The sequence below is a fragment of the Stegostoma tigrinum genome, chromosome 27 (assembly GCF_030684315.1).
Source record: "Stegostoma tigrinum isolate sSteTig4 chromosome 27, sSteTig4.hap1, whole genome shotgun sequence".
Classification (NCBI taxonomy): Eukaryota; Metazoa; Chordata; class Chondrichthyes; order Orectolobiformes; family Stegostomatidae; genus Stegostoma; species Stegostoma tigrinum.
The window spans coordinates 24,143,565-24,167,627 of record NC_081380.1 but is presented as its reverse complement, the minus strand read 5'-3'; the positions used below and the strand labels follow the sequence as shown (position 1 = coordinate 24,167,627).

The following is a 24,063-nucleotide window of genomic DNA, read 5'->3' as shown; positions in this document are numbered from 1 at the left end:
TTTAATTCATGAATTTAACCTGGCTCCACCACACTTTCGGGCACCCTAACCACTGTTGTGTGGAATGGCTTCTCCTCTGTTTCTCATTACTTACTAAAGTTGCATGGAACTGGCACAGAAAAAGCTTTGGAAATCAATATGTGCAAAAAGCAAATGCAACTAATGCTGAAATAATAAAACAAAATAGCCCGCAAGTGGTCAAGCAAGACCATGAAGGCAAAACAACATTTGTCGAGTGGGCATACAAGATATTTCAAATGTGGACCGTTCCATAGAACTGAAAGATATTATAGATGACAGGTATTTAAAAAGAAATAAAGTAAGGTGAAAGATAAAGAGGGAATCAAACACAACTGTATGTACAGGAAAGTGATTGAATAATATGTAGAGCACATAATCTGCCGAACAGGAGGTCGTTAACTGGCTGACCTGATATGAGAATGAGATACTCAAGGGGATAATGAGAGAAGTAAAGGCATATTCAAGACATTGGATCATTTTACCTAAGTTACCCAACAGGAAGCTGACAGAATTGGATCAGCAGCCCAATTTTATTCTCCAAAGATTTTACAGGAACATTAAAATTGGGCAGGGTACGTTGACCACAGAACGTGTGGGAGTAGCTAAGTGGTAGATAGGCAGAATGAGGGGTAATCTTAAAAAAATGGTGAAGCTGGCTCCAGTGGTCTGTTTGAACTGCCTTCATTAGATTGTCTACCAAGGTCTGGGATGACTTATTCTGTAAAAGATTCTATAAAAGTATGATTCTTCATCACAGTTGCTGTGGTCATAATATCTAGGAAACTTTTCTCAAGCTACTTATTAAACAGCATTTCAAACTGAAAAGAACTTTTAAAAAAAGAGAACTCCTTCTTTTAATCTTTGACATGTTTATTGACTAATGCTTTACAAAATGATACATTTGACATGAAGCAGCAGCTAGTACATCATCAATCTATTTGGACAGGCATTAATAAGAAATAGCTTATAAAGCACATTAGCCACTGAAAGAATAGGGTTTGTGCTTCATGGCTGTTGCAGGGAACAAAAAAACTATTCAGCTTATTAAGGTGGCTACTTCCACAGCCAGTGCCTGCTTTATTGTGAATTGTAATTCTCTCAATTAGCTTTCTGAAAGAAACTTTTGTATGAATGTTCCTGAACCATAAATCTACACAAACAAAACACTAGAATATTCATCCATCTTCACACTTCCAGTGTTCAACCATGAGCAGTGCCATCCACAGACAATATTGCCAAGACTGTTCAGTTTGCAAGCTATATATAGCTAATTAAAAAGAGGTCAGCTCAATTATCTGTTTCTTTTAATATAATAATAAACCTGAAACTTTTCAGTCTGCCGGAGATAAACTGAAATGAAGGACGCTGTGTCATGTGTCAAACTGTTCCCCAACTAAACAGTGTCCCTGACCCTCTATCTGTCTGAAAGCATAAAATACCACAAGAAAAAGGGACAAATGAAAAGGTACTTAAAGTGATTTTAAAGTAACTGTCTTTGCAAGTGATGATATCACTTAGTCATTTTTTGAATTAGATCACTTTGCTTTTTTAGTTATGTTGTCTGACGATTTTGAAATAGTAAAGTGGACAGCTCATAACTCACTTAAAAACACAATAAAATTTGGGCCCCTAAAGCCTGGATGTTTTTTAAAAATGCAGGTATGTTCAATGCCTAAATAATGAAATCAATAAATCAGAAGTAAAGGCAAGATCATGATGCCTGCCTCTTTCCATACACCAAAATCAAACTTGAACTGAGCAAAAGGTTCAGAAAAGATTAAAACAGTTAACTCTGCTCTGAATGGGAAGTGCAGAGCGCAATGAATAATGAATTGTGATTGTAATTTGTGTGTCATGAGCAGTAGAGTGAGGGCAACTACATGACTCATGATCAGTGACTTCAGTGGTTGATACTTGTAGGTGTACAGTGAATCATTTTGAAGAGTTCACCACTATACTATCAATTTATGCTATGAGTATGGAAAATATTACGTGTAGTCTGAAAAATGTAACAGTGCTTTGTATTACAAAGACATGGAACTGTAACTCATTTATGGCAATTTTTCCCCCTTGCTTTTCGAAAGTATTTCTTACAGAAGTACAAATCCATAGTCATCAGTCATCCTATGTACCTTATATAAACAACTACTACATATGTTTGGATCTTGGTCACTGTTGAAAGTTTATTGTATCTAAAGGGAATCAGAACCCAGGCTACAACAACACCTTATGTTTATATAGTGTCTTTAATGTAATGAAACACCTTAAGGCACTTCACAGTAACATTATAAAACAAAGTATGACACTAAGCCACATAAGGAAATATTAGGTAAAATAAACAAAAGCTTGGACAAAGAAGTAGTGTGCTAATATAGGAAAGTGAGGTAGAAATGCAGAGAAATGTCCAGGAGATGTTTCAGAGCTTAAGATTTAGGTATGTGAAGTTGCAGCTTCCAGTGGTGTAGTAATTAAAATGAAAGATGCACTAGACGACAAAACTGGAGGAGTGCAGATACCTCAAATAGTTGTGAGACTTGAAGGGGACGTATAGATCAGGAGAGGCAATGCCGTAGAGGGACCTGAGTTACAGGGAGGAGGTAGGAAAATGGTGTTGAGAAATATGTCAACAATGATCACATGGTAGAACAGACTCAATGAGCCAAATGACTAATTCTAGAGCTATATATTATAGTTTTATGGTTTTGAAAAAGAATGAGAATTGACATAGATTGTTGATGTTGTTGATATTCCCTCAGCAATTCAGTAATAAAAAAATCTCCTGAATAGTTATTACAAGTACATGATTTTAATAAGTGGAAGCATTTGCCAAAATACTTTCTCAAAGAAAAGCAAAATTCTGTCAATGCTAGAAATTTCTATTAAAAACAGAGTTATAGAGTCATACAGAATGGAAACAGACCAGTCCAACTAGTCTATGACAGTAATGTTTCCAAAGTAAAACTAGTCCTATTTGCTTGTGTTTGGCCTGAATCCCTCCAAACTTTTCCTATTCATGTACCTATCCAAATGTCTTTTAAACGTTGTAACTTTACCTGCATCCACCACATCCTCTGGCAGTTCATTCCACACACGAACCACACTCTATGTAAAAAAGTTGCCCTCATGTCCTTCTTCCTTTTGTCTTAAAAATATGCCCCTTAGTTTTATCTCCCCCACCCTAGGGAAAAGACCCTTGCTATTCACCTTATCTATGCCTCCCATGATTTCATAAATCTCTACAACGTCACCCCTGAACCTCCTAAGCTCTCGTGAAAAAAGTTCTGGCTTATCCAGCCAATTTTTATTACTCAAATCTTCTAGTCGCAGCAACATCCTGCTAAATCTTTTCTGAACCCTCTCCAATTTAATAATATCCTCCCTATAACAGGGTGACCAGAACTGCAAAGACTACTCCAGAAGAGGCTCACCAATGTCCTGTACAACCTCAACATTGATGTCCCCTCTGGCAGCATGTGTCAACAGAAACAGAAATAATGCTTCAAGGCCAGAGAGGAGTCACACTGGAGTTGAAGCACTCGCCACAGATGCTGCCAGACCTGCTGAGGTTTTCCAGCACCTTTCTTTTGTATAACACAAAAGCATGAATACTAAGGTGGATAATATTCACATCCCATTATGGAGCAGAGCAATATGTAAAAAAATAGACCCCCTTTAACTCTTAAATTGTGCTTACTTCACTGATCTTGCTAATTATGCACTCCAACTTGTCAAAAAATTAGTGATATCAGCCTGATTCCATTTTCAATCCAGTGATCTGTACTCATATTAACATTGGGTGAGGGAAGGGATCAGGTTTGGCTGTAAAGCCATGGTGGTCGAATAGTCTGATTGAGCCCATATGAATAATAAACAATCAGTAAGAGAACCAAGGCGTACCCCGTCTATTTTATCCTCCCTTGTACTGAAAGGCTTAGTGATTGACAGTAATATTGTGGTATTGTCATTTTTCTCAGCAATTAGCTAACGACAGAACAAGAAGTCCAGCTTTTCCTTATTTAAAAACAAATTAACAACTGCTAAAACAAAAGGTGTTTTGTAAATTCCAGGGAATCCGCCACATTTTATCATGTCCATTTTGCTATTTCATTTACAATTTTGCCGGCCGTGGGTCTATTCAAATACGCCATCTGGTGGAAAATACTGTCTTCACTGATAACCCGTGCACGGATTGGTCTCCAAGAGCAAAGTGTTTTAACGTTAGAGTTTTTAATGTTGACTTAAGAAATAATGCTAGAATTGACGTTCTTCTAGTTGCGCAGAATCTCTTGGGGTAATTTCAACCCTATGCTGTACAAAAGTCGATACAGCCTTCCATTATCACAAACTTATCACCCACAGCCATAAACGGTCCCATTGCTCTATTGCGAGGAAATTGAGTTCACCACGGAGCTGCGATTGTTGACAGTAGAATAGTGGATAAGTTTTAATATCTGCTGTGAATTGACAAGATTGTAAGCATTGCTGTAGAGTTTTTAAAAAATTCACCTCGGCATCGCACTTTTCATAGAACCCAAAGGGATGCCAGATGATTATTTTGTCCACTGAAAATTAACCTTTTCTGCTGAGATTTGTTTCCCTTTCTAGCAATTTTCGCTTTGACTAAATATCATTTTTGATTATGCTTCTGTGAAGTGCCTTGGGAAACTTTCCTTCGTCAAAGGCCCCATACAAATTCAACATGTGTATTGAACTTCATTCCTTTTATATTGTGTACTATATATAGCTAGTCTGTTAATTAATTGCAGCATTTCGCTTGTAGGGTAGGAGAGTTTCTTTAGATGGCACTGCTTGCCTGAAATTAGAACGATCTTGGAGCATTTTATTTTCATTCTGATGTGAACCATTTAAGGTAAATTTTAAAACCAGAAAGCTTTGATGACATTTCAGCAACAGCTGGAGGTTAATCAGCAATATTGGTGTTGATAATTTTTTTAAAAATCATTCACAGGACGAGGGTGTCACAAGCTGGGCAGCATTTATTGTCCTTCTCTAATTGCCCAGCGGGAAGTTAGGAGTCAACCATATTGCTGTGGGTCTGGAGTCACATGTAGGCCAGACCAGGTGAGGAGGGCTGTTTCCTTCCTAAAGAATATTAGTGAGCTTGAAGGGATTTTCTGACAATTGACAACAGATTCACCATCATCATTAGACTCTAAATGCCAAATATTTATTGACTTCAAATTCCACCATCTGCTGTGATGTAATTTGAACCCTGGTCCCCAGAACATTAGCTGGGTTCTGGATTAACACTCCAGCAATAACGCTACCAGGCCATCACCTCCCTATTAGCATGGAGAGTGTAATGGCAACTAATTAAGGCAAAAATATGAGATTACAGCCAACCTGATTTCAGCATAGTTGTCTGTAGGCTGTCTACTTGTGTAAAATTATGTTCATTTAACTATTATCCTTTCAAGGAGGGTGATGGTAATGCCTACTTGACTCGTAATCCAGGACCTCAGGTAATCATACTGTGGTCATGGGCTCAAGTCCTGCCAGAGTGGTTGACATTTTTAACATGGACATTAGTATTGACAAGGTTCCACATGGTAGACTGATCAGTAAAGTTAGATCACATGGGATTTAGGAAGAGCTTGTTAATTGGACACAAAATTGGCTTGACAGTGGGAGAGTTGTTTTTCAGACTGGAGGTGTATGACCGGTAGTGTTCCACAGTGATCAGAGCTGTGTCCACTGTTGTTTGTCATTTATATAAATGATTCAGATGAGAACTTAGGAGGCATGGTTAGTAAGTTTGGGGGTGACACCAAAGTTGGTGGCATAATTGAGAGTGGAGCAAGTTATCTAAGATTATGAAGGGATCTTGATCAATTGGGCCACTGGGCTGAGGAGAGGCGTATAGAATTTAATTTGGATAAATGCGAGATATTGCATTTTGGCAAAACTAACAAGGGCAGGACTTATACAGTTAATAGTAGAGCCCTGAGTAGTGTTGTTGAACAGAAAAACCTAGTGGTTCAGCTATGTTCTTCTTTGAAAATTGCATCACTTGTAGACAGTGTGGTTAAGAAGGCATTTAGTACGCTTGCCTTCATTGTGTATAGAAGTTGGAATGTCTTGTTGAGACTGTATAAGTCATTGGTGAGGCCACTTTTGGAGTACTGTGCACAGTTCTGGGTGCCTTGCTATAGAAAGAATATTATTAAATTGGAGAGCATTCAGAAAAGATTTATCAGAGTGGCACTAGGTCTGGAAGATTTGAGTTATAAGGGGAGATAGGCTGGGACTTTTCTCACTGGCGCATAGGAGGTTGAAGGGTGACCTTGTAGAAGTGAATTCATGAGGGGCATAGATATAATGAATATGATGAACAGCAAAGTTCTTTCCCTCGGGTTGGAGAGTTCAAAACTAGGGGGCATATTTTTAAGGTGAGAGGAGAAAGATTTAAAAAGCACGTGAGGGGCAATGTTTTCACACAGAGTGTGGTTTATATGTGGAATGAATTGCCAGAGGAAATGATAGACACAGATATAATTACAACATTTAAATGTAAATGAAAAAGAAAGGGTAAGAGGGTTATGGCCAAATGCAGGCAAATTAGAATAGTTTAGTTTGGGAAACTTGGTTAGCACGGATGTATTTGATCGATGGGTCTGTTTCCATGCTGTATGTCTCTGTGAATCTATAATATATATTGCAAAATCATATTGAGACATCTCAGAGTGCAAAAATATTTATATTTCATTTTCTGTCTTTGACAATGTGAATTTTTTTGTTCTTAAGATGGTTGCTGCCATGGAATGTATCTTGTAAATATTAAGACAATCACACTCATATTGAAACACCGAAGAATAGAACATTTATTTGGAGACAAATTTAATTTTATTGCAAATTCCAAATGGGTTGAAATGTTTTGTAGAATTTGATTTACAATTTTGAATAATGTATATATTTTTTAGGGAAAGCAATTCTCACATGCTGTTGCACACATGCAAATTCCACCTTTCTCTTACGCAGTAATTCTCTGGAAGAGTTGCAAACAGCAGGTAACCCATACATGGAGCAATTATTGACACACAAAAATGACCCATTTTATAAATGCTAGAGCCTTGTATTCTATTTGCATGTTTTCTTCAGCAGAGGAGGGACATGAGAAAGCCCTCTTATTCAGTCTTGTCCGGACTTTCCTTCCCATTGTGCCTGCTCTGTTTAACTCTACTGAAGTCATTTTAGACATGACTGCAAGTCAAGTGAGGTGACTGTGGTGGGCTTAACCAGGCAAAATAAGAAAAAGAACAAAATGGAATGTGCTTCATCTTCAGAGTTATCTGCAGTTTTCTGGTTGGCACTAGTTGAAATAAAGCGGCGGGAGAAAAAAACTCAGCTAAAGCAAGACAATATGATGTCAGCGGCAGCACAATACACCACTGTGTCATCCTAATGCAGAGACAAAGAAACATTAGGATGCAGCAAGTGGCCATTCTGCCTATCAAGACCATGTGGAATGAAAATGAGCTTTCCACAATAGCCCTACTTTCCATGCCTTTAGCCATAACCTATAGGTAACAGCACATCAAGCGTATTTCCAAGTGTTTCTCAATATGACAAGTTTCTGGCCTAGCCAGCCCTTGGTGATCTTCAGAGTGAAAATAATTCTCCTTAGCCCCATGTTCACTAATTTTTCTATCAATTATTTTAAATATGTGCCCTCATGTAATTGGCCTTTCTACTCTGTCCAGGTTCTTCATAATTTTGTATACCTCAGTTAGATCTCCCTTTAGCCATCGCTGTTCAGACCTCTTCTTATCCACAAGCAAAATAGTGCAGATACTAGAAATCTGTAATAAAATCAAAAGAAATGCCATAAATATTCAGCATGTTTAACAATATTTATGAAGAGAGAAACAGAGTTGACACTGCAGGTCTGTGACCATGCATTAGAAGTGGGAAAGTTAGAAATGTGGGATAACAAGGTATAGAGCTGGATGAACACAGCAGGCCAAGCAGCATCAGGGGAGTAGGAAAGCTGAAGTTTTGTGCCTGGACCCTTCTTCAGAAATGGGGGAGGGGAAGGGGATTCTGAAATAAATAGAGACGGGGGAGGCGGATGGAAGATGGATAAAGGAGAAGATAGGGTGAGAGGAGACAGACAGGTCAAAGAGGTGGGGATGGAGCCAGTAAAGGTGAGAGTAGATGGGAAATTAGAGGGGGGTGGTGATTGGTCAGTCCAGGGAAAACAGACAGGTCAAGGAGACGAGAATGAGGCTGGTAGTTAGGAGGTTGGGGTAGGAGTTGAGGTGGGAGGAGTGGATAGGTGGGAGAAAGGACAGACAGGTTAGGGAGGCAGGGACAAGTTGACCTGGCTTCGGGATGCGGTCGGGGGTGGGGAAATTTTGAAGCTTGTGAAGCCCACATTGATACTGTTGGGCTTCAGGGTTCCCAAGCGGAATATGAGATGCTATTCCTGCAACCTTCAGGTGGCATTGTTGTGGCACTGGAGGAGGCCTAAGATGGACATATCATCTAAGGAGTAAGAGGGGGAGTTGAAGTAGTTCATGACTGGGAGGTGCAATCGTTTGTCACGAACCGCATGTAGGTGTTCCACAAAACGGTCTTCAAGCCTCCGCTTGGTTTCCCCGATGTAGAGGATGCCACATCAGGAACAGCGGATACAGTATACCATATAAGCAGGTGTGCAGGTGAACATCTGTTTGGTACGGAAGGTTTTCTTTTGGCCTGGGATGGGGGTTAGGGTTAGGGGTAACACTTCCTGCAGTTGCAGGGAAAGGTGCCGGGGGTGATGGGGCTGGTGGGGTGTGTGGAGCGGACAAGGGAGTCATGGAAAGAGTGGTCCCTCTGGAAGGCAGAGAAGGGTTTGGAGGGAAAAATATCTTTGGTAGTGGGGTCAGATTGCAGGTGGTGGAAGTGCCGGAGAATGATGGGTTGTATCCGGAGATTGGTTGGGTGGTACGTGAGGATGAAGGGGATTCTGTTTTGGTTGTTATTGCGGGGAGGGGGTGTGAGGGATGAGTTGCGGGAAACACGAGAGACACAGTCGAGGGTGTTTTCGACCACTGTGGAGGGGAAGTTGCGGTCCTTGAAAATGAGGAAAAACAAGTTAGAAATGTAATGGGTTTGCAGCAAATGAAAGTAGGTGGGGGAGACTGGTGGGTTGTGGGAAAAGAACAAAAGGGAGTATTTGTGAAAGGGGGAAGATAGGAGAGATTAAATGACATTTTAAAGTTGCTACAGTCTTACTAGACCACAGGGCTGCTGTCTTATGAGAGGTGGTGGTGGTTTAACTTGCCTCAGGTGAACAGCGAGGGTGAGAAGTGGAGTCCTTCATTGTAAACTCAACCAGTGTTGAATGAAGCTCATGCTGATGGCATCACAAATTAGCCATCCAGCTGGACATCCCCATTAAATAACTAAAGAGTCAATGGGACAAGGTCGAGTGGTAATGAGACAAGCGAAAGAATGAACATGTTTCTAGAAGAGATGCGAATGGCAGTATTATGTCACTGCTGCCATCTGTAAACAATGACAGAAAAAAAACAAAATGGAAGAGGATGTTATGATATAGAATTATGGAACTCAATGATGAATCCAGAAGCCTGCAGAAAGATGGGGTGTAGTTCTGGGAACTTGTATTGTGATTCATTGGAACACGATGGAGGCAGGACAGAAAGGTCAGAATCAGAACAAGATGGAGAGTCAATATGACAGGTGACCAGAAGCTCATGGTCACATTTATGGACACTTGTGCCAGCTTGTCTAATCTTCTTAAAATTCTCTATCCTGGCAGCATCTTCATGCAACTCCTCTACATCATTTCTATCTTGATCACATCCCTCCTGTAATGCAGTGATTGGAACTATATGCATTACACCTATAACAGTCTAACTCATATCTTGTACAATTCAAGCATAATTTTTCGGCTCTTATACTTGCAGATAAATGATGGTAAGTGTATATTTACCCAACTTATCTAGCTGTTCTCCCACCTTCAGAGATCAGTGATCACAACAGTCCTGTATTCCTCCACTCAGTACTTCACAGTATCCTACCATTTATTCCATATTCATTTCCCTTGTTTTCCATCTCCAAATGCTTTAACCTGCTCTTCTTTACCCCTTAGACTTGTCTATTGGTAGCTTCCTGGAACCTACACCATTTGTGCTCACTATCAACTGCATCGATAATTTTTGTAGAATATAAACTTCTTAATGATGCTGCTACCTGTAATTCTAAATCATTGATACATACAGAGTACCACATTTCTGCACAACTTATCTCTGCAGAATTCCCATCATTAGATCAGTCCTCTGGATTACTCATCCAGTGACATAACCACTATGCTAGTAACCCATAGGTGTGATCTTCAATTGTATCAATGGTAGTCTTTCCCACAAGTGTCTAGCTTTCAGTATAGTGGGAGTGCTGGTTATCTTTCCCCTCTTAAGTGCTAGGTTCCCCTTTAAGAGTATTGAATGTGACTCTTGCCTTGGAGATTCAATTCTGACCATGTATAAACTAGTTAATCCAAAGCAGTAAATATAGCCAAGAAGAGAAAACAATTTTGAGTGCATTATCATGTATTGTGGGTGGACGAGAAGCAAATGAGATTTGTATTGAGCACTTCCAAGCTAATTTACAGATAACCAAGACAAGCAGGAAGGTAAGGATTGATAAGGTTGAAGGAAAAATAGAACCCCTGACAGACTATGTCCAATGGATAAGATAATTCTTACCTTATCATTAAACTTCCGCTGGCAACCCTGCCAGAAGTTGGTAAAAATCCATGTGCTGTATCTTTTCCCATGATGCCTGTTTAATAATTTAGTATTTATGTACCTACAACCGAAGATGAGGGAATTTTCTTTTTTATGTTTTATATTTGCTTCACCAGCATCTCCAACAATACATCAAAATATCTTTAACATGCGCCAAAACTACAATTGTTAAACTGCAGTTCCACCATTTGGCTTCCCAGTGTAGCACACAAAAGGAAAATCTCCTTTAAGTTGCTGCAAACCTTTAAGAAGTTGTAATCGCACTCAATATGCCGATGAAGAGTACATTTCCACTGTCCTGCCCATTTCCACCATGCAAACTTGAGACATTCTGAAAATTGAGACAAGACTTGTGCAGATTCCTCCAGCTAGCTGCAGGTCTTCTTCCCCTCACCTCTCATCCATTTCATGATTGAAAATACAACCTTGCTGTTGTTGAGGGAACAGTTTTGCTGCAGTATTATTTGTTATTGCCCCTGTTGGTTGACAGAATAGACCAGAGATCTTCCAGTCTTAATCCCTTCCATTGAGCTGTGAGCTTTAGTAAATTGAAGGAAGAGCTTTGAAATTTTCTGTTTTAAACTGTGTATTAGACAGGCAGAACATAATAATGTCATATCAATGGGAATTGATTTAAAGCTCCAGGCTGCTTCACACTGGCCATTTGAAAGCTGGAAAGGTGAAAGACTATACTCTGATAAAGACTCTGATAGTGGTTTTAATATTTAATATTCACGAATAAATTAGAACAAATATCCCATTGAAGAGCCATTAACACTTTACAAGTTTTTTTTAGGTTAATTAATAACAAAACAAAATTCAGTCCCTAATCAGATCAATTCTGGTTAAGAATCAGTTTGGTGACAGGAAATGGGTGAATGTAAACTAATCAAAAAAGCTGAACGTACTTAAACTATGCTAGAATTCAAGAGTTCTCTTTAAAGATCAGGCAGACAGGTCACCATGGCTTAGACAATTAAAGGCTTATTTCCCTCCCCCAAACCCCATAAAATCAATTTTCCCATATCAACAGGAAATTCTACTTTTCATACTTTTTCCCATTTGCCTTTTTTTCTACCTTTTTCAACTCAATAGAATCTAGCTCATCTTTAATACCCTTTCATGAATGTTCGCAATATTCTGATACCTCACCATTGTGATAATCTTTCAGAAATAAGCATTGTCTGTCCATTGATTTTGCAGGAAAGGCTCTTTTAAGAGGTTATTTTAATGTTAAAAGGGGATCTTATAACGTGGCTAAAAAAACTTTTGCTTAAATCCTTGTGAACGTCTTTTTGATAATGGAGGTTTAGAAAGAATACGGTCTGATTTCCCTTGAATTTCTGCATTATTTCCTGTCTGTATTTACATTCTAATTGATTTTGCATTAGTTGTACTTGCATTAAATTTTGTTGTAGGTATTCTTATGATACACCATTATGATTTATTTAATAGCTGATACTGCACTTACAAACAGCAATTCTGTCAGCTTTGGGTGCCATAATTTCCACTGTATTCCTAGACCTCCAGTATTTGAACCTGGATGTTTTGTATTTAGAGATTCCAGTAACAGAATAATTGATTGGTCATACATTCATGGCATTTTGACCCATCTTTTGAACCTAAAACTATATTCATATGTATTTGTGAGTTTACTTAATTCACAGCCTTCATTACAATGGGACATCAAGCTCATGCAGTTAAAAAAATGAAAGACAAAAATTAATGAAACTGCTGAAACCAGCCATCTAATCATTAAAGGCAGAGTAAGACAAATCTTTCCTATTGAGTGAAGAGCATGTCTTTCCCATCTGTCTGGACAGTTATTGTGTAGCATATTAAAGAGAAGTTCATGGTCTGTGCCGAATTGAAAGATTTGTCTCCTCGGACCTAACAAATAATGATGACATTGCTTTCAAGTTGCTAATTCCAGTAAGTTGTCCCTTTTCCGATTGATGTGGCTAAGTTTATCTTCATTAGAGGGATAGTACCTCAGTTGTGGTCCTTCAATTATATTTTCAATTTATATTTGTATTTCAACATCTTCATTTTAATATCCTAGCATTAAACATTGTCCTCATAACTCAATTTTTTAAATCCTGGTATATTCCTGGTGAAAGTGCTCCTCATAAATGCTTATGTACTTTTATTCCCTTATGGTCGAAAGTTGATGCCGTTGAAAAGCTGAGTAAATACAGACACAAGTAGTTTATATTTGTGGGTAGTCCAAAACAAGGTGGCACAATCTTAAAAATTAGAGATAGATCATTCATAACTAAAGTCAAAATCACTTTCTCAAACAGAGTTTTGGAAATATGAAGCTCTGTCGTACAAAATCCTGTGAATGCTGGGTGAATTGATATTTTCATGATTGAGTGATAGACAATTTTCTTTCATTAAGTATGCTAAATCATACTGAGCCACAGATCAGCCATGATCTAATTGAATAAGGTTTAGGCTGTAGTGGTTAAATACTTTCCTATGGTTAGAATCTTCCAGCCCTATCTAGAGTTTTTATATGGGTAATGGGGAACTTAATGGGAGGCAAAGTATTCAGTTTCCTGACAGTGCGTTTAAAGTTTGGTTTTGAGTTCTCAGAACCTTTCAGGTATATAGGCTTGAACTTCCTTTACATTTATCAGCATGAATTCTCATTAACACCCCAACACACTGGATTACTTTTATTAGCATAATCTTGTCAAATCAAAAATTAAAAACTCATGTGTCTCCAAACCAAATATTTATGAGCCATGGAACTGGCAGGGTAAATCTTCATCCTCCCAGCTCTGTTGAGTACAGACTTTTTCAATAACCTGGCTTCTTCATAACCAAACTATCATTTTGTGCAAATACTTCCAGTGTAAGGGGTGAAGCCTGTCAACAGGGCAGCCACACTGGTTGACACCAAGAAATCTGACCAGGCCAGACAAATGGGGCTCAACTTGTAAGAGGCCTAACTCAAAAGGTAGCTGTGAGTTGGAAACTAAATAAAAACCAAAACAACTGCAGATGCTGTAAACCAGGAACAAAATCAAATTTGCTGGAAAAGCTCAGCAGGTCTGGCAGCATCTGTGAAGGGTAAAAACAGAGTTAATGTTCCATTGTGAAGGAAGAAGAGTCACTGGACCCGAATCGTTAGCTCTGTTTTATCCTTCATAGATGCTGCCAGACCTGCTGAGCTTTTCCAACAACTTTGCTTTTGTGTCAAAAGGGAGCTTTTTTTTCTTTTATTCACTCATGGGATGTGGGCTACGATGTCTGAACCAGCATTTATTTCCCATCCCTAATTGCCCAAGGGGTAGTTAAAAGTCAACCACATGCTGTGGATCTGGAATCACATGTAGGCCAGACCAGGTAAAGATGGCAGATTTCCTTTCCTGAAAGGACATTAGTAAATGAGATGGGATTTCCCTGACAATTGGCAATGGGTTCATCATCATCATTATACTCTTAACTCTAGGTTATTATTGAATTAAAATTCTACCATCTGCCATGGTGGGATTTGAACCCAGGTCCCCAGAACATTACCTGGGTCTCTGGATTAATAGTCTAGCAATAATACTGATAGGCCATCACCTATCCAAATGGAAGGTTTAGAGAGTGTGCAATACAATGGGAGAGGACTGACATCTGTTTGCACAAGTTCCTGCACAGCATAAACAAACTGAATCTGGGGAATTGTAACATAAGTAACAAATACTATTCTAAAATCATTCAGTTAAGAGGTTAACACTGATTCATTTCTGAATAAATGTGAATAAGCTCTACATACTTCAAACACCAATATTTTAACCACGACTGGTGATTCATTTAAATCAGAGAAGAAAGGCACCTCAGACTCACTAACAGCGATGTTGGTGATGGCAGGAATCATCTTACATGCAAAAGTATGTATTTTGCTGATCAGAATCAACCAAGGTATACTGACTGCAAACAGAAAGATTTTAAGACTGAAATTCTGCTCAACCCCATCATCTCAGGGGGAAAAATGAAATTAGCTGTAGCTTTATCTCAAAACATTAGAACAATTGAAGGAGTATTTGGCCAGCAATGTCACTTACATTTTATTCCTTTCAGTTATTGAGTCAAATTTAGTAAACCTGTTCTAATCTCTATTTCTATGCATTGTCCCACCAGCTGTCTATACTTGTAAATATTGGAGTGTGTTTTAACATTTCACCCAGAATAGCACAATAAAACTTAACTCTTTGTTAAAATTGTGAAAATGTGCCTAATTAGTTATTTTATTATTACAGCACAAAACAAGTTAAACACTCACATCCAAAGGAAGAGAAGAAAAGAGGGGTGCAACTTCACCTCTCATCATCTAGATGTAATGATACGAATTCAACAGAATCCGTGTGGAAGTATAGGATAAGGGCACAAAAGCTCAAGGCTGATTTTAAATTTTAAGAAAGCAGCACAAAATGGCTTAGTAACCATGGACACTTATCAAAGATAGAAAAGATTTCACAACATTACATTAAGTTATTAGAATACTTTAAAATGATTAACAAACGACTTTGGAAGAAGCTCAGGGGAGCACAGTACTGAGATGAGGCAGAACATTTTTGCTGTGAAGGCAGGAGGCCATTTCTACATGCTACAATTAACTTGTGATTAGGTAGAGGAAATGTACTTAGCTATGATCAAATGACTGAAATAACAGAGGGACCATAAGACATAGGCCCAGAATGATACCATTCAGCCCACCGAGTCTGCTCCACCATTCAATTATGGTTGATATGTTTCTCAATCATATTCTCTTGCCTTCTCCCTGTAACCCTTGATTCTCATACTAAACAGGACAGTGTATTAAGTGCCTTAAATACACTTAATAACTTGGCAGCATGACAGAAAGCAACAGTAGTACTGACTGTATACTAGAATTTGATAAGCTTTGAGCTTTTATAAGCTTTGCTTCAGATGTATAATAACAGCATCCAACCAACTGATGCCAGTTTAGAAAGAACAGGTACAAAGGCACACTCTCAGTTATAATGGGAAAGCTCAATGGGGAATCCTATTTAATGAATCCAAGTTAAACAGGGATAACTATCCAACGTGGAATACAAACAGGCTTTGGACAGTTTGCTGCTGGATGTGGTTGTTGCTCCAAACTTTAAAATATATATATATACCTTTCATATCTGTCATTTTAAAAAAAATATCTTTTTACAATTTTAATTGCAAGTTAGTCACAATCTCCAAACTGAAATGAAGAATATTGCCACTTATCCTTTAATCTGAAACTACTTGAGCACTTTGTGCCTGTTACACAATGCACTCCATCTGCTTCTTACACAGTTATTGAGAGAACATTGGTGATATTGAATATTTTATTTCAAAATTAAAAGCTAGAAGATAAATGAGACTTCCTGTAAAGGGGGTTGGGGTGCAAAATGGGTAGGTTTCATGTCTAGGAGCAGATTACTGCTCAGGCACATTGAATAGATACAATAAATATAAAACCACAGATATATAAAACAAGACATCCATCACTTTGACTGAATACGCCTGTAAAACACCATTTTTCAAGTTGCACCGTTGGCAGTTTACATATTTTAACACTAAACTTCTCCACATTAACTCTTTGTATCAGCTGACATCAAATGCAATCTTGAACTTACAAAATATACACCACCAAAAACATTTGTTCCAACCACACTGAATTATGAAACAGTAATCAGTATCCTTACTGTTACTTTTGTTTTAATAAATAGGTTGGAGATAATACAGAAGCTAAGCCTAACTTGCCCTTTGCATTTTGGCTTGTTATTTGAAGTTTCTCAAAAGCATAAGAGATTAATCGTTGACTAAAGTGTTTCCACAGAGTTTAAAAATCCAGTTTGATTATAACAAACAGTTAACATAGCTCCATTTGAATTAGCAAACTTTACTTAGTTCTTCTCTGTGATATAAGATTTCCTATAAGACTCAAACACATTGGCAGGTCCCAATGTGAGACATTTTAACACTTTTTAAAATTAATTTGTAACTTATAATAATGGGGACTCTTTACCATTAAGGTATGTAGGTCCATTTTCATTAGTCCAAAAATGCTTTTTCTAGCTGCCTGGAAATTAATGAGATGTTCAAACCTCAACAAATATGAACCCAATGAAAAAATGAAACGCTGAACCCTTATCTAGGCCAGTGACATTTCACTTAATGATCCACATCAAAAAGGGCTGCATCACTTTGCCATTTGAGGTTATTAAGAGCAATCATTTCCTGTGTGGTTCTAGTTTTTAATCACCTGGTATAGGACCGCTGCCAGTTGAAAATATCATGGATGTTGTGAGAGCAAAATGAATCTGTTTTGAAGCTGTTGCCTCTGCCACATTTATAAGACATGGAATTTCCAGATCCCGCACATTTTCTTTTTGAAAAGCTTTTTGTCCTTTCCTCAGTCATGAAGAACTCACTGACAGATTTAAAATACTCGAGTAATACCTCATGACTCCATGCAGAGGACCTGCTCTTCAAGAAGCCGCAATGGCCACCATGTTTAGTTAACAATAGGAAAAAATGGGGGTTAGTTTCGAAAAGCTCAAACGGCAGGGTCAAGTCTGGGTCCCCTCTGCATGGATCATCCTGGCTGCAAATACACAGCACTGGCACAGCAACCTCATCCACATCTCGTAATGGATCATTCTTCTCCCAATACAAATCCCAGGATAGGTTGCTCTTCTTTGTGTGACAGAACAGTACCTCTTCCATCTCCTTGAAAGTACGTGTGGCAAACAACTTATCCATGTCAATGATCTCTCCCAGTGCAGTGGCATACCTGGAGTTAGTAAAAGCATTAATAGTTGTGTTTTAAGTCTGTAGTTAATTCAAACTTTATTCTTTTACAGTGTTGAGAGAAGTCAATTTCTAAGATCCATTACTCAACTGGAAAAATGTAAATTGGATTTAATCCCTTAATGTCCCTGTTTCAAATGTTAGCTGTTGTCTATCACCCTGAAAAATTAATGAATTGATCTGATAAAACTTGGGGAAAATGCCACCCTTTCTCCAGCCTTCCTTTCCTCCCTAAATCTTTTGAAGTATTGGACCAAGTGTCATATTTCATTAATTCATTTGTATCCCTTCAGAAGTAGAGCAAGTGTGGCTGTTTAGTACTGATACTTACACAGAACTTTACCACAGCATCATTTTCCCAAAACTTCCAGGCATTGACTGTTTAAATCTCTTGCTGATTCAATGAAACTGCAACTTGAATTTTGGTCAATAAAGAGTGTAAGCCTCTATTCATGCAATTATTAAAGAAGTGTTATTTAGGTCACTTGCTCTACATGTTTCTGTCAAATAAATCTCAAATTATTAATAATTGTTCACCATTAAAGTCACAATTGAATTTTTAGCAACAATTTAACTTTGCAATGATTTATTTATAAATTCTTTGTAAGCCTTTTTCTATTTTATGTTATTAATGTTTATTAATCTAATCTCTAACTGTCATTTTCCTGGGGTCCAGAAAAATGTGTACAATGTGTGGACAGTACGTAAAACTAATGATGTTTCTGACAGTGGTTCTTTGGGGCCTTGCCTCAGGTCATATTCAGAGGGCCTGAAGGGACAGCTCTTAGGTATAATGAGGACTGCCCAAGAAAGAAAAGTGGAGCAGCAGGTCTTAAGGGCTACACAAACACAATAAGTTAGATACTGCTAGGACCATTAGGAATGTCCACAGAGGAAATAGTGAACTCTGATTGTGAGTGAAAATCTATCAAGAATAAATTGTAAATAAGCATTCTGGGCTAATTCTGTGAACCTAATAATGCTAGTAGAAAATTCTACAATTGGCAGAGCAAGACAAAAGAGTAGGAAATGCAGTATGACATCATTCAGATTGCAAGTCATAAGGGTGGCCCGCATAAGGGCAATGATGTAGCTATTCAGCAGTTGCTGGAAGTAAGATCTTAAAAGTCATGGCAAACAATGGCAAGGCAGGAGGTAGCTTAGGCAACTGATAGCACCAACTGTATGCCAGAAGTGTAGATGCAGTGCTAGAAAACATTTATTGCATTTAACGGGGAGGAAAAATGAGTGTAACCTTTGCACAGAAGTAAAATGCTTTACCTTTTGTCTACACCCACAGAACACATCCTGTCATGTATTGCTGTTTGTTTGTGGCCTACTTTTTTTTTCTAGGCAATCTCATATCCACCTACAAAACAATGTCAGGTCACAAGAGATAGGAGATGCACACAGGCCATTACAAAAAGGTAAGATGCATGCAAAAGCAATGATACACATTCATTTATGTAAGGAAACTGATGATTCAGGATTAATCTAGATTAGTTCAGAGAATATTAGTAGATGAACCTAATATTATGCTATTTTATTTAAACTGTAACCAATGTAGGACTCCACTGATATGACTATTTAACATCAGTTGACAAAGGAATGACCAGAAGTTTTAAACAGAATGCAAGTGACAAACTCTTTACGGTTGAGTGAGGAATCTGTAAGTAAGAAGCTATTTGGTCCAGGTCAAAAAGTAGAGTTTATGGTCTTAATGTTATATGAGTCAGGCTAATGTGATCTTAAGTCAACACATGTGAGAAGCTCTGAGGTGAAAAGTTATTATTCAAAGACAGTAGCTGTATTCTATACTTTACAATTGTAATGTTCTATTTAGAAAAACAAAACATTTTTTGCTAAATGTATTTAGAATTAACTTCTGTAGTTATATGTGGCTCGCTTTTGTAAACAGTATAATTATTATAGATTTCTATCATTCAATATTATATATTGATTGAATGTGTAAGAATATCACACTAGCTCAACTTCCCTGCATTAACTATTGCATATTTATATTTTTTATACAATTTGTATAACTTAAGTATTGTCTGCCGTGTGATTTTATGTATAATTACTTAATAATTTTCTGTAGTAGATTTATGTTGTATAAGTAACCTTTCTACTATGTTCCTTACTTTAAAGTATTGTGTTCCAAATCTTTCATAAGTAGAGAGAAAAAACACATTGAGCAGATGCCTCTAAAACAAACAAACATACATGCTTTATTTCATTAAAGGTTAACCTTATACACATAAGAAAGAATCAGTCAGGAGATGGGAGGAAGTGATATCACTAAGATGGCTATGACTGTTAAAAATCAGAAATTGAGCATACACTAACTGGCCATTCAAAGATTGACCCTGGACCGTTCAGGCACTGTGTATGCATCACCCAGCCAGTTAAGAATCTAATGATGCAGTGCTTGGACCAACTAGTGTTCAAAAATAATTTTGGTCATGCTATGAGTTACAATTTGAAAAGGTTAATGAGGCTTATTTCTCAGTAGTTGTGTGTGCAGAAGGAAAGAAAGCTAGAAGGGAAACGAAGAAACGGCACTTAGGTTTTTGGAGCAGTTGAGTCCGCTGTCTGGTTATGAATAGTTTCTGTTGCACTTGGTTTGATAATTGAATTAGTTTTAAACTTTTTAAAAATGCATTGTAAGTGTAATGGGCATGTACTTAGTCCGCCCCTGCATGTTACAATCGAAAGTAAACTAGGTTTCAGAATCCCATGCTTATACCCTGCCTCATAAAGCCAATGCAAAGGGCTGTACAGATGTTTTGGGCGTGTTGGTCCTCTGTACATTTGTGAAAGTTTAATTTATCTACAGGAGAAGAAGTCATTTAACTGAAATTTGATCATAATGAATTGAAAGAGGTCCTGCTACCCATATGGTTCACTAGTGTCCTTTACGGAAGAAAACTATTGTCTTTACCTGGTTTGCAAGTATTGTCCTTACCTATTTGCAAGTCTTAACTATCCTCTGGGCAATTAGAGATGGGCAATCAATGCTGACCCAGCCAGCACCGCCCACATCCCCTGAATGAATATAAAAACCTGATGATATGACCTCATCTACAGGGGTAAAAAAGACACCACAACAGAGCAATAATTATGTGACACTATCTGCTTCTACCTTACATAGTTCTTAATGCAGTAACACATGTCCTTCATGTTACTTATCTGGTTAAACTCACCTGCTGAGCCAGGTTTTTTGGTAAAGGAGTACAAACCATTGATAAAGCCAAGGCAGTCCTATTTCAAACCATTCCTGATACCTGAAGACAGGTGAGATGCAGGCTGCAGATGTCACATAACTGGAAGATCCACACTCTCCAAGATAAGAGAGCAAAAGCCCAGCTCCTGTGCTCTCACTTACAGTGAAAAGTCTGGCATTTGGATGCTTGTATCGAATGTATCTGACTGCTTCCCTCAGATCAGATGGATCACCAAACTGTTGCAGCTTCAATGTAGTTAAAAGACTTCCATTCTGGCACCTTCTATTAAAAATCACTGGACGGTGGCCATAATCCAGGGCTGAGGCACATAGCTGCAAAGACAAAACAAAGAATAGTGTAACTTAAAATGGAAACAAGTTGAGTCTCAAGTCAACTAAGGTTTGGATAACACTTTCAGCAGCAGCTGAACTAAGGTAGGGAAAATTGCATAATATAACAGAGATGAAAATACGCTATCCTTGCGTAAAATATGACATCAAAGTGGTGACCAGTCTTGTTCAGCCTCAAGTGGTTTCCAGAGCAAGGAATGATGCTGGTGGTTAAAGAACAGAGTTTGTTCTGGGGGCCAAAGGTAGTAGCTTCAGTTTTCTAACATTTAGTTGGATGAAATTTCTACTCCTTGAGTACTGGATGTTAGTCAGAAAGTCTGAAAATTTGGAGGTAGCCTAATCATATCCCATAGTACTTCCCGTATTGAGGCATTACAGACAAAGAATTACAAGGGAGTTGTTCTGCCATTAACGTTTCCTTGATCATGTACAATCATGTTGCTTTTATTTTTAAAAAATCTATTCTATTGTTTCATTAATGGGATAGTTTCAAGGAGTTTAGCAAATATGTCACTGCCTTATTGTACACAATAAGAAGCCCTAGTTCAAATAAACTCTCCTGCACTTATCCAACATGACATGATTCTCTTTCAGATTTTTCCCCATGAATTGTGTTGCTTGGCTGATTTGTACTATAAAAATAGAAAGATATGTTCAATCATTACAACTCATTTACTGTGATCATGTGATAGCCATCTTGAAATTGCACAAGGGCAGAAACAAATTAAAATCAGTGTTAAAATTATCACAGGCTACACCAATTTATAATTTTGAGATATTAATTTATAACTTACATCAAATTATAGTCTGTGTTTTTAAATATTGTTGATAAATTTAAAGTAGAATAGTGATGTTATAACTCATTGATGAAAAAGCTAACACTCATTATTGAAAGAATGCAGCATCGATAATTGGCAGTAGTCACTATCTGTATCATTGAAGGGATTGTCTTCACATATTAAAAATCTTATAATACAGTTTTCATTACTACAAAGAAATCAAGAATTGATTCTGATAATAAGTATTCATTAACAATTACAGAAAGTTGTCATCTCGTACTCCTATCCACATGAGCCCACATCTTGTTAGTGAGATCCTAGAATTCTTAAGTTAGGATTCTAAGCACTAATATTGGTAAGTGAATTTGTTTCTGCTGTGCAGTATATTCAAGATTTGGTCAATGCAACTTGAGAAATGTTTTCAACCAGTTTCACTCTAAACTCTGTAATCATCAAAGAAGAATATTGTGGTAAAAGATTTCGCCACAGTCTGCCATTGATTAGAGTTATTGTAAATGGACTACACTGAAGGCTGTCCACCTGGTAGTCAACTTTTTTAATTAAATGTCTCAGGGACACACCACATTACACTGTCTCAAATGAAAGAGTGTGTAAAAATCAGAGGGGAAATGAGTCACTACCTACAGCAACCAGACATATTTTAAGAGCCTCTAAGGAAACTTTATAACTTCCAGATTCTCTTACTGGAGATGTTGTGATTCATAGGGCATACAGGAAGTGTTACAGTTTCCCTAATGTCTCTTATATGTGAACATGTGAATTGAATGCCACATCCTGTCTCATAATTATGGCATTCCATGCAGTTTGATTAAATATAAATTTGCAAAACAATAGATGTTTCTGTGATATCATAAAGGGCAGTTCTGTGATAAGCAAGTTGTAAATCATATGATCATGAGAAATGGGAGAAGGAAAAAGACCAGTTAGGACTTTAAGCCAGCATTTTCATTCAATAGGGTCAAGGATAATCGGATTGTGGCCTTTACATCATTTTCCTCCATGACCCCCATAACACTTGCCTCCCTCTCTGACTGGAACTCTGTCTTTACTCAGCTTTGAATATGTTCAATGACCTCCATTGTTCTCTTTGGAAGTGAATTACGAAAAGCAGCAATCCTCTGAGAGAAGAAATTGCTCCTCATCTTGATCTTAAGTGGGAGACCCCTTATTTTTAAACTTCGTTTTAAATTTCTCCGTGAGAGAAAATCACTGAGCACCTAATCTGTCAGTTTGGTTAGAATCCTGTCCTCTTCTAAATTCCAAAGTTATTCCAAACTCTTCAGACTTTCTGCATAAGAGAGCCCCTTCATTCCAGGATTCAACCTAGTGAACCTTCTCAAAAATGCTTCCAAAACAAATTTATTCCTTTGCATACAATACTCTTGTTGCAGACTCACCAATACCTTGTACTGTTATAGCCTGACTTCCCTATATAGTCATACCCCATTCACCATTTACTAAAGGACAAATTTAGTTTAAATATTATTTAGTCCTGAACGGGTGGCATATTAAGCATGAGATAATGACCAAATGGCTTTGGGCTTATGGGGGAATTCTTCCAGTGGTTTGATTTTGTCTGCAATTGCATTTGATTAATGCAGGTCCCTCTTGGAAGTATTGAAGCTATCCACTCATCCCTGAACGACCAACACTGAGCTGATTTCTCTACATTGCGGATGGCCATTCCGCCACCAGCAAAATGTTACAAAAACTTGAAAAGTCACTGTGGCCTCAACAACATTATTTAGCTGCCCTTCTCTGTGTAGCATGCAGCCAATCTTCTTTCCAGCATTCCCTGGAGAAAATTCCCTGTACCAGGACAATTCAGAACATAGAACTGTATAGTACAGGAATGGGTCCTTCGGCCGATGATGTTATGATACCAAACCATACTAGTTCCTTCCACCCCTCCTTGGTCCACATGCTTCCATTCCTTAAATATCCTGACCATCTCTGCCTCCACCACCACCCCTGGCAGCACATTCCAACACCGACAACTCTCTATGTAAAAAAACCTGGCCCTCATATCTCCTTTGAACTTGCCCCGTCTCACCTTAAATACATACCCCCTTGTTTTAGACATTTC

General features: G+C 38.0%; 1 protein-coding gene across 1 annotated transcript in view; it reads right to left on the bottom strand.

The window, feature by feature from the left end:
* Positions 1-15,223: 15,223 nt before the first annotated feature.
* The window catches only part of LOC125464466 (protein ABHD15-like), a 43,476-nt gene continuing 34,636 nt past the window's right edge, over positions 15,224-24,063 (bottom strand). The window contains exons 2-3 of the mRNA XM_048556791.2: positions 20,807-21,159; positions 15,224-17,586 (exon numbers count right to left, since the gene is read on the bottom strand). Of these exons, the coding sequence (XP_048412748.1) occupies positions 17,052-17,586; positions 20,807-21,159 (888 nt within the window). The 3' untranslated portion in view covers positions 15,224-17,051. The remainder of the gene's footprint in view (positions 17,587-20,806; positions 21,160-24,063) is intronic.